This window comes from Montipora foliosa, chromosome 8, assembly GCF_036669935.1.
Source record: "Montipora foliosa isolate CH-2021 chromosome 8, ASM3666993v2, whole genome shotgun sequence".
Lineage (NCBI taxonomy): Eukaryota > Metazoa > Cnidaria > Anthozoa > Scleractinia > Acroporidae > Montipora > Montipora foliosa.
The window spans coordinates 21,130,372-21,147,871 of NC_090876.1; the positions used below are offsets into that span (position 1 = coordinate 21,130,372).

Here is a 17,500-nt window from a genome sequence, read left to right on the forward strand (position 1 = left end):
AAACAAACGGTCAAAAGCCTGTCGGTTAAAGGTGGGACTTTAACGAAGATACGGTGGGGAAGAACAACAAAGGAGAGGTCCTATCGTAGAAGAAAATCAAACAACCAGAATGAACCTGTTGAGACAGTCCATGGACAGTTGATGATCCTAGACCTCTGGGTTAAGTCCGTTCTCAACAGATTGCCCCAACTGGGAGAAGGGTAGAAATAATAATAATAATAATAATAATAATAATAATAATAATAATACTGACAATGATGATGATAATAACGGGAACAGCTACGACGTAATTAGATGCAACCGGATTCAATAAGCGTCACGAAGTGTCCCCTTGCTCTTTTCTCCGACTTCATCACTCGTATCTTGGAAATTTAACGTCAAAAAATGTCCCTCCAGATGCTGCTCCTCAAGTAAGGATAAACTGCTGCATTTACCCTGACCTAAAAATATAACGCTAACCTTTACCTTAACCGTATTGTAACAAATAGATATGAAATGCTTAGACTTAAAGGGACACTTCACGTTGGATGTCAAAATTAGGCTTGCATCTAATTACCTGGATTTCTGGACATATGTGACGACGGCAATGACTGTCGACGATGATGATGATGATGATGATGATGATGATGATAATTTGGACTAAACCTAACCCTAAACATTAGCTTAAGAATAGACGTTGATTCCCAGTACACAAAAAACCTACCGATCGTAAATATCTCATAAAGGACGACTCCATAGGACCACCTGTAAAGCAGAAATGCAACTACATCAAAAACATTCTAAATGATAGATATCCAATATGAGATGGCTATCTGTGTTCGTGATTTCAACGGCGAGCCTTATGGCATTTGACTTGAGAAATAAATGTGAGGTAAAGAAGGTTAACTCTAGAATTCAAAATGGTAATCCTGCCGGTTCGATACAAAATACCTAATACGGTAACATTTGATCTGTATCACAATTTACAGCCGTATCATTGTGACCAAATACTGCGTTTATTTCGGCTTTCTTTCTCATCAATTACTAATTTTTACAAGCATCTTTGCAAATTCTACCCGCTTTCATGTGGACGTCAAGTGCGTCAATGAGGTAGACCGGTCATGTGTGGAACAGGTAGAGGCAATGGAAATTTTAAATTTGATTGAAACCAAATAGGTCCTTTGCTGCTGGCGATCACATGGTACAAAAAAATGCTACACTGGAGAGCACATTACGCACTGGGACATCTAAAGCAAAGAAAATTTAAATTAAATTTTTCTTGATAATTAAAATTTTCTTGATAATGATGACAGGATGTCATCGAAACGTCGAAATCTCTCCGCGTTAGTTTTTCTCATAAAATTAAATTAAGTTGCTCTGTTTTAGACGTCCCAGTGCGCAATTTGCTTTCCAAAATGGCGGTTTTTGTACCATGTGATCACCAGCCGCATAGGGCCCAATAAACGAAAGGGAAAAGTCATCTAGACAATAGTCCAGTTTTCAGTTCTCCGTGATCGCTGAATAAAAATACAGAAGACTTATTTTTACAGGGATTAGCCTCCATCTGAAGTGAATATATTCACAAATACCGCGCCGGCAGGAAGGTGCCTGAAATTTGAAACTAAACAATAGACAGAGTAGTAAACAAGTTTTATTGTATAGATATTGATGAAATACCAGGATTTCTCCTTTTGCTAAAAAATCATATCTTCACCGCGCGCAGTGAACATATCATTTTTATCTTTCACATGTGAGGATATAGGTGTTGTCATGGTAACCAACACGATTACCCAATAAAACGCGAGCTTCCTTTTCATTGTAAGATACTTTTGTGCTTTAATATAATTTTTCTTTACTACATAACATTTTTATTGCAAAATTTGACATTATCATGATTTGTTTTTCATAACTTTCATATCTTGTTTCATGTTACACAACATGCGTGTTTTAGCGTTTGGTGACCAAGTTGTTTTAAATCTAGACATTTCATCAATATCTGTATAATAAACAAAACATTACATGGCCGCTTGGAGATACTAATTTTATCTTCTTGTGCTGAAAGTATCTCTCACTCGTTCGCTTCGCTCACTATCTATAAACAATCAAATGTTAACACAAGAAACTTCTATTAGATATCTTGGAGTCTACATAGATTATAATGCTAATTGGAAGACTCATATTACTTATCTTTCTAAAAAAGTCAAGAGAAGCATAGGCATTCTTTCTAAGCTCCGTTATTTCATAAGTACCAAAATACTACTTAGCCTATACTATGCTCTAGTTGAACCTTTCTTAAATTACTGCATAGTTGCTTGGGGCGGTACTTATCGGACAGCTTTGCAACCATTATTTATATTACAGAAGAAAGCCCTAAGAATAATTACTTTTACTAGTTTTAATGAACATTCAAGTCCTTTATTTAAAGATTTAAGAGTTGTTAAGCTGTTTGATATTATTGCCCTTCAACTGGCAGTGTTTATGTATAAGTTTCATAATAAACTCCTACCTCCTGTATTTGACCATTACTTTAATCCTGTTAGGAATGTACTTAGTTATAATACCAGATTATCTAGCAAAATGACTTATGCAATTCCGAAGGCCAGAACCAATTATGGAATCTTTAATATACGTTTTCAGGGTGCTAAAGTCTGGAATGATATAAGTGATGACCTAAAGCTTCTTCCTCTCAAACATTTTAAGAAAAACCTAAAGCTAACTTTTTTTGAAAACTATTAAAAATTCTCATTATCCTAACATCATAATTCTTCTGGCTTTCCGTTGTTTTTGACATTTTGTCTTTCTCAGTTTTTTATGTGTTTTTTGCTTTGGCGCGTGTGTGCGTATATGTGTGCATCTGACCTAATTTATATTAGCTTAATTACCAGAGTGTGGCTGTCCTATTTCATTAGCCCCTATAGTTATTTGGGGCAGCCTGTACCCCTTTCTATTTTTGTAATATCTTGTAGCTTATTGCTTTACTGTTGGTACAAATAAAGTTGTTGTTGTAAATACTTGCAGCACTCGAAGATAAAATTCGTATCCCCGCGCGGCCAGGTTATATCTTCTATATCTTCTCTCTGCAATTTGTGAATATATTCACTTCAGATGGAGGCTAACCCTGTGAAATGCATCCTCAGTGCTTTTATTCAGCTGCCATGGAGAACGTGAAAGTGGACTATTTAAGAAAGTGTCTCTTACAAACTCCTGAAAATTTCACACGCCTTCAACGGGATGCAATTGTGCTTTACTTCGTAGAGAATCATCGTGGTTTTTCAAATATACTTATTGCTTAATATATCTATAAACCACGGTGGTCCAGTCGTTGACATATGCATATGCATATGACAGTGGCATATGGTTGTTTTAGTCGTTGAACGTCTTAGCTTGTAGCAAATATGACAATAGCAAGAGATATTCTTTTCAGTCCGTTATTAAAAATCCATGACCATTGCTAAAATTTGAGCACCATTAGGGTCAAAAATACAATCTAATACTTTAAAAGGCGTTAAGTACAAAAACCCTGTAAGATGACTATTTAAAGCACTTTTACAAGTACATACACATCACTTTTGGTGGAAAGATCTGAGGCATCTCCAAAGAGGATCTCTGGTGCAGTCCATTTAACCGGAACACAGCCCTAGGGAGACAAAAGCATATTGTTTGCATATGAAAAGAGGAAAGCCAAAGAGTAGTCACAGCAATGTGAAATGGAACCTATCTACAATGTAACCCACCTTTTTGGCATTGCCACATCCATATTTGAAGTTCTGGTACGATAATCCAAAATCCGTCACCTTGCACACACAGTCCCTATCTAGGAGGACGTTACGTGCTGCTAGATCACGGTGAATAATCTATGAACATGACAAAAAAAAGTTGTCGTAGGGCCATGGTTCTTATTTGCCTTGGTTTTCATGGATCTTATTTGCGTCTCGAGACACAGACAGCAATATAGTGGGAGGTTACCGGTAAATTCCAAGTTAACGTCCTATAGACCGGCCCTTTCTGATACAGTTATGGATGGCAGAAGAAAACAACTCAAGAGTGCACGCATAAATGCTAACATTTCCATCTAATTCTGCTCCTATGTAAACATAAAGAGTGACTTCATGTAAGCCCAATCAACAAACCCCTAATGCTGATTGACAAATCTCAAACTCTTCTTACCGAAGAGTTAGAGGCCCGGTGCTAGTAGCAAATTTAACAAATCTGCGAGTGAATTTACTGCAAAAGATTCAGATGTTTCATACCACTGGAAATGATAAACTTCGACCAGTAAAAAGTCTTTACCAGGACTGTAGTGTTAAACTAGATTACTACATAAGGTGAAGGTTCCCAAGGATCTGTGAATACGTAACAGGGCTCGCGTGATTCTGTCAAATAAAATGCCTTTGATTAATTAAACTGGGTCGAATCTGTTTGTATCCCGGCCATCACTACAAGGAATTTTTGCAGATTTCATTGCTTTTGAAATCTTGGGGCCTTTTCCTTTAGATACGACTGCCTCAACAGCATGACTTCTTTACTACTCAAGACAGTGTCGCTATAAAAGCGTGCAACCCATAATACCAGATAGAGGTGATGGGCGCGAATACTCAGGTGTGAAGCTTTCCAGGTTTGAAATCTGTATGAATTTGTGTCACACCGATGACAAACGTACCTTGCAGATCAGATTTTTTAACATTTGCGTGATCGTCGTATCACTTACTTACCCCTCTTGATGCCAGGAACCCCATGCCTGTAGCAATCTGTTTTGAAAATGAGACCAGATCGTATGTACGCAACTGCGCTACCTCTCCTTCTCCCCGATAATGTTTGTCAGCAATTCCACGGCTTTTTCTCAGATAGCCCAGTAGGTCTCCACAGGGCAAGTATTCCATGATCAAAATTGGGTGTACTGCGTGGTAGAGATGGTCGTTCAACGTTATGTATTTATTAACGCAAGCTCGGCCTCGTTATAAAAACTTGAATGGACTTTCTCTGGCTAAAAATATTAAAAAGTGCAAGCTTTCGCCTACTAAAACTGTGGTTTTCAACGCGCAAAACATGAATGAAGTTAAAATTCGGGGAATATGTAGTGAGATAAAAATAATAACCATAGAGTAAGATTAGGGATAAAAAAGGTGATTAAGAATTTTTGTTAAAAAGAATGAGGTATTGTCTTGGAAGTGTGCAAGAGTTATTGTTCACGTTAAGCGTGATAGAGGTGTGCCAAGATTCTAGAAATTTCCTGATGCGGAAATTTTCTTTCTCGATGATCAACGCATTCTTGAAGTCAATGACGTGATTGTCAGACCAAGCATGATTGGCAATTCTGTAGCCTTTGGCCGCTGTCTTCGCTGTCTTTGTCCAGGAGGCAGTGTGGCCCAGTGGTTGGGGCGCTTGCCTTGAGATCCGGAGATCCCGGGTTCAAGACCCGCTCTAACCACTCGCTGAATTTGATCCTGGTAGTCCCTGCTTCAACTTCCCAGCTGCACTTGTAAATAGCCAACTGGTTTGCCTCCGGCCAGTTGGGATTCTTAACAGTTGTTGTTGTTTCGTTTCGTCGTTTCGTTGTGTTTCATTGGCCCTGAAAAGCCCCTGTGGGGAGCGGTCAATTAAGTATGTATTGTATTCCTGATATGTCCTTCTCTCCTCGTGGCAAAGGATCTGCCGTTGGACTGTAAGGCTGAATAGACTTTGCCAAGTTCTCAATTTCTTCCATTTGTGGTACTAGGGAGGTTCAAAGCTCTGTGTAAAAGGGTTGCCGTGGTGCTTTCTTTGTGTTTAATGTCACGGTGGGAGTTAAAACCTAAGTACCTGTCGGTGTGTGTTGGTTTCCAGTAAACACCGACAAAGATTATGTGAGACACTAGAGTATTAAGAAATGGAATTCGGCCATTGCTCTCAAATTCAATAGTAAAGGAAATAATAATAATAATAATAATAATAATAATAATGATAATGATAATGATAATGATGATGATAATAATAACTTATTGGTTTCTATACACCTTATTCCAACTATTATTTTGTTTTTATTCAAATTAGCCCTTGATGCCTCGTTCTTAAACAATGTTACTCCCCTCATTTTAACAAACTATTTCTTTTGCCTTATTTCATACGAGGGAGTTCAAGATCATCTTGCTAAATAGATCAGTTTAACATAGTTGTTCTTAACTACTTCATAATTGAGAGTGAGGTGGTTACAGCAAAATGTCAAACTGAGGCCTATCGCTCGGTCAATACAGCTAGGCCGAGTTTGAGATTTTGCTAACTACCGAACGGTCAAGGTTAATAAGTTGTTTGTTATATGGCTAACAGAACGGTTCTAAAGAAGAAAAAAACTAATTAGCATAATCCATAATCGCCCCGTGGGCATTACGGGAGTATATTGCCCTAGCGATTAGCTGCCCTTAGCCAATCAAAGCGCGCTTTATGTCGGCTAGAAGCACTAGCCATATAATTATAATAACTATTACTTCTACTTTTTAACATTTGATTTTGTAGTTGTGTCTCATGGTGATCTTGTCCCTACAATAGAATAGAGTTTCACGAGTTAGATTTCGTGACGTGGAACATTGACAATTTCAGTTAATTGAGATCTGTTTGTCCTATATTGTGTTGAAAGAGTGTTCCAAAGAAATTCGCCTATTTCCTTTCCACACACTCTTCATCCCTTCCAGAGCTCATTCCGTTTTGTCAGCACCCACCCACTTCGCAGCATTTTTTTCTTCTTTCCCCAACCTATTTCTGCCTCAAACCTTGAAGGTGGCGTTTGCTGAGATACAGCTGCATTACCGGCATTGTGGTGCGTAAACTGGGTCCACAGGGGTGGGTCATGGCTGGTTTCATGGAGGGGTCCAAGGACCAGGTCCATAGGAGTGATACATGGATTTGGGGAGTATGCGTTGAATACGTTCTTGTTATCATTTTCTATTTTTCCAGTGGTTGGCACAACACAAAAAAGTAGCAGTGAAGTCACTGCCAGCGTACTAATAAAATCCAATTATTGGTGATTTAGTATGGATTACCAAAATGCCTTATCTTTCTTTGGCAGGAGACCCAATCAGTGGTTGCAGAAGATAGCACAGTTTTTGTGGGCTGACATTTGAGGCAAGTACCACTTGTAAAATACCAACAATAATTATTATTAGTCCTTAAAAAATCCATTCTGGCCAAACCTGAGATCTGGGAAGAAAAAAACTGTGAATAGAATGAAACCAAAAGTGCTAAAAACACAAACAAATGGCTCCTTACTCTGGGTGGTAACGCATCCAATGAACTGTGCTACATTCGGCACGGGGCTGTCAGCAAGGGCTTTCCCTAACCCAATTTCTCTCATCAGCGCCTTTCGCCCTTCCTCGCCTGAAGTTGCTGCAATCATAAAGATCAAAATACACTCAAAAAGGAAGTTCCCTAAATAGACGCACCTTAATATTCGGCTGGTTGGTTGATGTGTAAGGCTAATGCATAAGAATATTACAGCTTCAAATTCTATTTCTCATGCACACGTCTCCCTCAGAAGCTTGATTTAGTGCAGACTTTGGAACACTGCCCTTGCTGTGTTTCAACAAACTAAAATTAGCTTTGTCTGCTAATCTTCATTGTGTTCATCACCTAACACACTCCTCAGAAAAGAAGTGTAGAAATAGACATATTTTTATCAGAAAGTGTAGTATAGGAATTGGGGGTAACAGCACAGTTTTTCAGCCATGTTTCAGCTATGTCTTTCAGAAGTTGAATTTCGTTTTTAAACTCTGCTTGTTTTCACCACCTGTTTTACTACTATACCCATGGAATTTGTTCTCAAGGTCAGATTTCAAATACTGGTTGCCAATGCTGGGCACTGCTGAAATTATGATGTCCAGCTTGTTTTACAAGATGGACGTCCTCAAAAATGTAATTGGAAAAAAAAAACTACATTGGAACTTATTTTATGGGTGCGTTTAAAAATTTTATTTACAATATATTTTACAAATAAAATCTAAATAATAAATATATATGAATTGTAATTTCGCTTTACATGATAGGAAAAGAGATCTATTGCCCATTTTGTCACTGACAAATACAAAAATACAATTCAGACGATATACAACCTTGTTGTCAAAATCAAAAACTTAAAGAAGAGAATGCTAGATTTTTGTGTGTCAATTGCCGTCAAGTCGGTTTCGAGAAGTTTTATAACGTTTATATTGATTTTCACCAAGACATATATAAGATCAGGAAAATATCATATTGAAAACATCCCTGGCTACGATTGCGCGTCATTGAAAATACATATAACCAGAGACAAAATAACCAAAATAAACCGAATATTTGATGACTTCGGCCGTATATTGCCTGTGTTAGACCCAAACTGTAAGAGGATGATATCTACTGCATTTATCATTTGAGAATTGTTTAAATTAACGGATTTGCCATATCAATCAATAAAAATAACCAGATCAATGAAAACCTTGAAATATTATAGGCAATATTGGGACGAAATTCAATTGTTGATTGGTGATAAAATAGAATCTATAATTAATTGAATTTTTTGTTGTATTTTGTTTCAAATTTAACGGATATTGGGCACATATCAATGATAATTTCATCCATGATCTTGATTTGGTCCAGTAACTCGTTTTCATTGAATTCCAACCCTCGAAGATATGACCGTAAATCTGTCAGTATCTTCTCATAGGACGTTTAAGCAAATTTACACAACAGGCGTCAAGAGTCACCACCAGATCGGTTGAAAATATTTGATGCTGGCTTCCCGAATTCCCTCTATACCGCTTTGTCTGAAAATCATATGTCAACTCAAAAACAATTGGTTGGTGTGGAGGTCTTACATCCTGGATCAAAAATTATATTTTGTTTATTCTTGAGTTCTTTCCAATAAATACTCTTTCGCGCCCGTTTATTGCGAACGTCTTACTATGGACCGTTTTATTAACTATAGCATAAAGGAAAAAATGTATTTTTAATACTCTAAAGCCGTTCAAATCAATATCTATGTACATAGTGAATCTTTCATTAGTAGACACTTTGTAAGCCTCTTGGTAATCATATAGTGCTATCTATATCACTGAAATGACCGGTTATACCATAGATCGGCACATAAACCATTAATTTTGCTGGGGGAGCTCGAAGATCCTCTGCTTTGAAAATCAATATATAACGTCCTTTGTATTGTTTTATCAGTGCTCGATGGGTCTAGATTTATTATGGATCTTAAATATGATGAATTAGGTTTTTTGGTTGCATGTTGATCAATTGCTACATTCAGGGCCGAAAAGTCGAGTGTGCTATTATTATATTCGTCTAATTTGACAAGGGGCAAAAAGTAAAGCTCGGGCATACGGTATACTTTGTCCTAAAATTGTCTCGGATCTGTTTAAACAGGTTGAAACCAAATCGACTATAATCAGTGCCGTCTTGCTTTTTGGTAAATCTAAAAGTCGGTAGATTTTTTTGTTTATCTGATGTGGTAAAAATGCGGCTGTTTGAATACCATCGATAGTGGTCCCAAAATCTGCTTCACTCTGAGCCTCATCTGGCATGATATATTTCAGAACGTTCACTTTCTTTACATGTTGTGTGATATGTGACTGACCTAATTGCTCAAGGGTTACAGCATTATTTTGTGAAACTGCTTTGCTAACATTGACAATTCGGTGGTTGTTAAGGTCTAAATTGCTTGGAAGGGTTTTATCTATTTTTTTATTATCTTGATCATCTACATATATTTTATTCGTAGAATCATTGTTCTTAGTTGGAGTTGCTTAACCAGTAACTTAACCAGTGCTTATTATTACTCATAGCTAAATCACCCGACATGGTATCACCCGTTTTTAAAATTAAACTCTTTGGTTAAAATGGGTATCAATATAACTCTTTCTTACGAGGCCGAATGTCGATGTTGAATTATTGATATTCTCAAAAGTTCTAAACCCCATTTTCAGATTACCAGTCATTGTTACACTACCGTCCTTTTTCAGATAATCATTTAACTGTTGTATCAGCTTTCAGAGACACGGCATTATTAAGATGATGGACTAGCTGTTACAGCGTCATTATTGTTACTGCCTTCTTTTAAATTCAATATCTTTTTGCTCCCCATATTAAGATTATCGTTGATCTCTTGGGTTCCATCACGTATCCATCACGTCCTGTTGATGTTAAGCTTACTGGCTGTCAATGTATCAATATAACTCTAATTTACTAAATAAGTCGGTCTTGTCCCTATGCCGTGATGGAAAAATATGTTATTATCGCAATTGATATCAGCCGTGAGTCTCGTGGTACCATCCAGCTGCTTGACTAGCGACGTGCTCTTTAACCCACTTTTTCGACATTTAATCTGCATCGTCAGTTCCATCCTGTATATTAGTCAATTTTTTATTGTCCATATCATAGTTGTCATTTTCATCCAGTTTAAATCCAATTTCAGGTGGATACTGAGGACCCTGTTCATTGGTTGTTGTTGTTGTCGTCTGTAGAATAACGTTGGTGTTACTCACTTATTTAATTGGCGTATATTATATTTGTTCATTGAAGTTCTTAGTGGTAAATTTCCTTGGCTTATCAACATATTTGAATATATGGTTCTTTTGGAGTATTGTTTTCGCGGCAAATTAGTGATTTTTCATTAGCGCTTGGGAATTCGTAAATACAAAAATGATTACATTTCAGTCTGATATATTTGGGTTCTTATAATATGATTGACTCAAATAAATCATAATAAGTAGTTTATTCCAAACACATTTTGAGATAAAAACTAGCGTTAAAATTCTACGACGTTTCGATCTCGCTGCGATCATTTTCGAGTTTAAAAAAGGTGAGTAAAACTTTGCATATAAGAAGTAAAATCACTCGTAAGAATATGAAAAGCGATAAAAATATGGAAATATGAACTAAGCGTTACAAAAGGTAAGTTGTAAAAACTAAAAAAAGGCGAGACAACAATAGGCAAAAAGCTTTACAAACGAATATATGAAATACTCCGCGCTATAAAAATAACTGCGCGGATGGAGTCAGACGTCGTGTTCAACGTTGGCCTTAGTACTTTTATAAAAAGCATCTCATAAATTAAGCAGTCAAATTTGCTCTGGCACTTCTGTAAGATCTTGAATCTATGTTCATGTTCCATGTTCATCTCTGAAGTGTTTCCCGATGGCAGATGCCTTATTTTCTTCAATGCGTTGATACAAGTGTCGGCATGTGTAGCCGACATAATCTGCATCGCACAGATCACACTTAAAATGGTAAACAACGCATTGTTGGTTAACAATAGGGGGTTTGCTTTCTTTTGGCTTGATGTTAGATCCGATCTTTCCGCTTGTGAACACGGGATGGATATCTTTTCCGATTTTCCGACTTAATTCTCCAAGTTGTCTTCGCACAGAATTTGCTAATCTCGGGTCCTTGAATAGTAATATTATTCTCACCGGTGCTTTCTTATCGTCACACGTCTGTTCGGATCTCACATCCCCTGAACACGCTATGTGGACGACACGTTGCGCATAATGCCTAACGTGGAAACATCTGAAGCATTTTTATCCACAATGAATGACAGCCATCCTTCAATTAACTTCACCATGGAACTAGCCACAAACGGCAAACTTTCCTTTCTGGGGGTTGAAATCGTGAAACACATGTCCCGCCTGGAGAAAAAGTTTCAGGGGATGTAAGAAGATCACAATAGACGTGTGACGATAAGAAAGCACCAGTGAGAATAATATTACTATTCAAGGACCAGAGATCAGCGAATTCTGGGTAAGATTTCCGCACCGGTCCCTACTTCATTATGCATACAGTCCTTTGTTTGAAGAAAACAATAGCGATAACAATAGACGTCCTTTGGGACTGTAGTGCTTTGTTTGTTCTTCTGAGAGGCTTTTTTTTAAAGTCTATTTGGACTTCAAAAAAATCGATAGAATTTCTGACTGAAATACGGTAAATTTTCAACTTAATTTTTGCACTTTTCCTGCAAATTTAACCATTTGTCAATTTTAAAATAAGCGAAAGAAGTGGGGTTTCTAGGAATATTTGTATAAATACGGTTCAGATGCTAAAAAAGACCCACTGTCCTTCGATGTAGCGACCTTTGTGATACTTTATCTTGCCAAACTTGGACTCATCAATCTCAACAGTTGCACCAGGACCGCCTATTGGCCACACATGTTGTTTCATTATTCTGTCTGCACAGACCTCCCTGCAATAGTTATACCAATCTATCACGGTTTCTGTCGAGGTGGTTTCTTCATCTAACGCGGTTTTGTGCACTGCTTGTGTTGTGTTGAATTTGTGCGCCAAAGGGTAAGTTAGGGCTAACATTTTTTCAAGGGAAAGCTTACTACCAGAAAACCATGACTTCTGGCGGATTGATGCTTGTCCATTGCAGTTTTTTCTAGAGCATCGCCAAACAAATCCATCCCCCTACGCAGTTCGTCTTTGCCATTTGAGTAGGTTTTCCCACTCAGGTTTAGGGCATTTCATTGACGACGAAAGTAGATTGTGGTCTTTGCACCACTCTATGCATCGCTCGTGATCGGCTAGAAGTCGTGACAGTTTCCATAAGTTCAAATTTGTAGATACATCATGAGCGGCCATTCTGGTTCTATTTTAAAATTCACAGTTTGATCAAAGAGAGGGGTTAACGTCGACTCAAAGATTTTATACTGCAATAACTCGTGCATAAAAAGTTCCCATAAAGGATGCCCCTATCACAAGGAGGTATACTCTTCCTTGCAGTGTGCTCTTAAGTGTGCAGCACGGGGGATGAAAAAACAAGCAAGTCACACATTCACAGATATAATGGATTAAACTCCAAAAGAATTTTACCGGGTTTAAAGAGTGTCTTTAGTTCTCATTAGGGTTGCGGTTAGCATTATTAAGGGGTGAAGTTGTTTAAAAAGAAGCAAAATCAGTGCATTTCTTGGTGGTCGGAATGGCACGCGTATATAATTACTTATCATTGTTATGTAAATTGTCGTCCAGAATTCCTAACAAATATCATTATCAAGGTATGAATTAGCAACTTGACACTTAGCTCAGTGGTCAAAAACAGGGACAAGTAATCCAGAGGTTTAAAGTGGTACGGAGTTCAAGAACAAAAAGAGCCGAGCGGGAACTCGAATAGAAAGACAGGACAAAGGCATCGAAAGAGGGAAGCTGGGACGAAAGGAAAGAAACAAGGTGAGAGCAAAAAGGGCAAAGAAAAGAGAGAAGGAAAAAAAGGAGAGAGGGAGGGAGCGAAAGAGAGAGAATTAGATCCAGTTTTGATCATCCCGTAAGTACAAATTAGCCATGTATGTATTCGATTCTCTTGGGTATACAAATTGTTCTACAAAACATTAGCGCGAATGCATAGTTAATTTATTCTGCATGCATAATGAGGTAGGTACCTGTACGGAAATCATTCCGAATTCTGTGCGAAGACAACTTGGAGAATTAAGTCGCAAAATCGGAAAAGATATCCATCCCGTGTTCACAAGCCGAAAGATCGGATCTAACATCAAGCTGTTACAAGTTCGATGTTTTTGAGGACAAGTAGCTTGCAAACTAAACTGAACGCAGGGTTGTCGGAACAAAAACAAGAAGATTTATTCCAAAATGAGCGTAGTTTTCCATGAAGTAAAACTCTAAACAGCACGTACTCGATAAACTTACACGGCTTCCGCGCAACTTGAATAAACACTGCTTCTGTCACACTTGACTAAACACCGCTAACGTTGTTGGCTTGTGAAAACTAGTTAAAAATCATCGCTCAGACTCGCTTACTTATATACATTCACAATGAGATTCTATAACTTTCTGAAACAGCAAACAAACTAATTATAGAAAGATTACAAAACACACCGATTTAGAAACGCTTATGCACGAAATAAATAAACAAACTACGAACTCTCGCAAAGCTTCTAGAAAGTAACGCTAGCCACGCAATGCTATTTTTCCTAACATAACCCCCTTTCAAAAGAAATTTCCTAAATTTATCCTAAACAAGAAAAATTGCTAAATAAGGGGCAGTTCAATGTCAATAAACTTATTTCTCAGCACGACTCAAATAATCTGCTACAAGTTCTCTGAGCCCTTTAAAAGTCAGTTTCAGCGAACTACTTTCCCAGACTATTTTCCCAGAAATGAATAAAGCGGATTTAAAAAGCTAACTTGGCGATTTTCAGGCTTATATCGCTTAAACAGCCGTTGTTAAGGACGATAGAAACTAGGAGGATTTGCATAGGAAGAAGTTGAATTTGCCCACAAGCCAAGCTCCAATGATTTTTCATACAAATTCTTGTATTCTTCTTAGTTTTCAAACTTCTGCAAAATGTTTCCATTGGAAATTATAGGTCCAAGAATTCCCTTCTTGCTTATCTATTCTAGGTTATTCTACCTGCGCTAAATATAAAAATCTGAATTCTTTTTTCAGGCGCTCTTAATTAAAGAAATATCTTTGGAGGACAAAATATTTTCGGTTGAAACAAAAGTACTACAAAGTTTGAGAGTATTAAATTGGTTATAAAATCTCAACCCTCAGTGGTATTCGTCCAAACATTTACCTACTGGCTGAGTAAAACATGATCTGTTCATTTCTGGAATTCTTACACCTTCAGGTTAAAATTTTAAATTTAATAAATTGCTTCAAAAGGCCTATTGAGCAGATGAAGTTCATTGTAATTTACTATAACAAATGGCGGCGTGGTCGCTGCCGCTAAATGTATACTCTTGTTTCCTGATTGGCTCTTTTCCCGGCTTTCGTAGTTTTCACGAACTTGCGATTATTTTCAACTATGCGAAATTATTGAATCCAGGGGAAGGTTTATAAGGTGATACTTCGCTGTTAATGGGTAACGTGTAAATTTCAACATATTAAAGTACACTAAACCTAAACACCATATATGGGACATTTCATTTTCTCAAATTAACAGATGCAACCATTATGATCATATTTTGGAAAGCGGCAATTTCCTCAAAAAGCTGAAATTGGTGTTTTTCATTGGATCTACACGCGAGAATTTTAGAATCTTTTGCTCTTTGGAAAACAGTTTGAAGTGTCTCCAAAAAGACGTTCAGTTAGTAGGCCTCTTACTATTTGGTCCAAACTTAACAGGTTTATGAGACCAGAGTAGAGCATGGTAGTTTGGGGTTAATTGACAGCAATCAAATTTTAATTTTGAACGACATCGACCAAATAGAAACTTTTTTACAACTCTATGACAAACTCTTGTTGCAAGAGCTTTTCAGGTGCTGGCAAAAAATGTTCATAGTCTGTCGGTGGTAGCACTAAATCCGTAACTTGGATTGAACTCCTCATTCTTTTCCTTTATACAGTTTTGTCTAAGGTGGTAATGAATTGGTCCATAACGCACTTGTAGTTTGCCTGCTCGCATAAACGATCTGTACTCTTTCGTTGCAGCTACCAAGTCCTCCGGAGATGGAGGGACTTGACCAGGCATACGGATGGCCGAATTGCATCCATGGCATTGATATGGCTTGCTTTCCGAAAGGCAGCCTAGGCTGTTCTCGCTGCGGGTCGGAGGGCTGGAGGACTGGAGAAATTCTGCCTGTTTTTGGGGACTGTAACAGTAGCTGATGGGGTTGTCTTTGATCGTGAACATACGCGTCTCCCTTTCCGGCCAAGTGGACCAAAATTTACGTCAAGGTTGCTTACTTGAGTAAGGTTTTCTTTCTTTGGTCGACATTGGCTGCTTGGCATAGAAATCTAGGTACTCGCGCAAGGTGTCTTCTCGTTTCGCAACTGCTAAAGCGTGTGAACACTTCCTGAGAGACTTCCAGTTTGCACACTCACACTCCACTTTGCCATTGGTCTTGTCCACTTTCACATAGTTAGGTCTTTCTTGGGAGAGGCTTGAAACTGAAAGCCATGGTTTTCCATCTGGTGTCGGTGGTCCTCGCAAAATACCTTTCTAGACGGGCCTTTTGACCATTGCTTCTAGAGTGTTACTTGAAATACTTTCCACTATGGGATCTTTATCCATGAGGTGGAAACTGTTCACACTACAGCTGGGCCTTGATTCTATGCTGTAGTCATTTCCAACTCCTGAACTTGGCTCGGACTTTGTCTTGTCGTATCCACTATTAGCAATCCACCCAAAGGATTCAGGCCCGTCTGCTCCATAGAGCTCTTCCATGATTGCCAAACGTAGCTTGTGGATGTATCGGCTTCGCTCTTCTTCTGACCTGGAAAGGAAATCTGGTACCACAAAGCTCTGGAAATCTTCACGAAGTTCATAATCTCCAGACACACTTTTGCAACCGCTTGAGAAAATTCTTCCCTTTCGGTATTCGCAATATTTCGAACCACCTGTCGGCTGTTGTTGCACTCGGCGTCATTGATACGAAAATGACAAGGGATATCGCTGTCCTGGGTCATTGGTAGAAGTCTGGTTTCCCTGCGCACACTGGCGGTCATTATCGTCTTCATCATATCAGCTCTACCTTCCACCCATTTAAAAACATTTTAAGTATGATCACGCCTGTCCTCCCATTCCTCCTTTAAAGATTCAAGCTTCGCATCGAAGTCCGCTGGGGACTCGACGTCCAAGAGCCCAATTTTGCCGAACAATTCGTCAACCATCCCCCTCTGCATTCCGGCCATCCCATATGAGGTCAATGCTCGCTTAAAGTTATCTTGCAAGTGTCGAAAACAACGCAGAATCCAACTGTGCGCATTTGGGTGCTTAGCTTCTATGACATTCACCAGTGCTTGCTCACCATCAGTCCCAGTAGATAACATCCATTGCAGACCTGGCTTCAAATCAGTGAAACTTTAAAGAAAACGCTAGTACGTATTCTGGTCCTAGCGGAAGTGTGTAAGTACTGAACCTAGTCTCAACGCATCCTTGCCCGTGCGCTTTTGCTTCATCATGAGATTACGGTATGATATGGGGGTACATTCGCACGGTCCCAGGCGGAACGTGGGATCAATCTGCACAGTACAAAAGTCAATTTCCGAAGTGCTAAACTTCGTCGAGTTGTTCAGTTGTTCCTCCGAGGAGATAACTATCGTTGTTTTGTACTTACTTCTCAATGGTGACTTTTCCAAGAAAGGGTTTCTTGCCTTTCAAAACAACCTCAAGCAATTCATCCTGCTTTAATCCACCTTTCACCTGAGAAAGTTTCTTTGTGAAGCTGGTTACGATAATATTCTTGCCGTGGTTCACCTGGTAGTCCCTTAAACATCCAACTTTCATCTCTCCACCCGATTCTTGTGTTGCCATAGACACCGCATCTTTTGGTCCTACCGTTGTCAGCTTAAGATCAAGTTTTCTCACAATTGACGGCCTTGTTCTCGTGTATGGCGTGCCTCTATCATTATTGGAACTCTTATGAGGCTTTATTGCAAATTTCATCTCTTCTTTATCGTAAATGTCCTGAACGCACGCTATATTGTTGACGATTGTACCATTTTCCTCTCTTACATGCATGATTCGCCTATGGAACTTGTTCTTCTGCTCAACTTTCCAGGTAATAACACCTACAATCAGCGTCAAAATTGTTGAGACACTCTTATCCTTTAGAGTCGATTTCA

General features: G+C 38.5%; 1 protein-coding gene across 1 annotated transcript in view; it reads right to left on the reverse strand.

Moving 5' to 3' along the window:
• Positions 1–17,500, reverse strand: part of LOC138013334 (tyrosine kinase receptor Cad96Ca-like) — a 54,929-nt gene that overhangs the window by 375 nt on the left and 37,054 nt on the right. The window contains exons 2-6 of the mRNA XM_068860380.1: positions 7,219–7,335; positions 4,692–4,876; positions 3,714–3,833; positions 3,540–3,616; positions 704–744 (exon numbers count right to left, since the gene is read on the reverse strand). Coding sequence (XP_068716481.1) covers positions 704–744; positions 3,540–3,616; positions 3,714–3,833; positions 4,692–4,876; positions 7,219–7,335 — 540 coding nt within the window. The remainder of the gene's footprint in view (positions 1–703; positions 745–3,539; positions 3,617–3,713; positions 3,834–4,691; positions 4,877–7,218; positions 7,336–17,500) is intronic.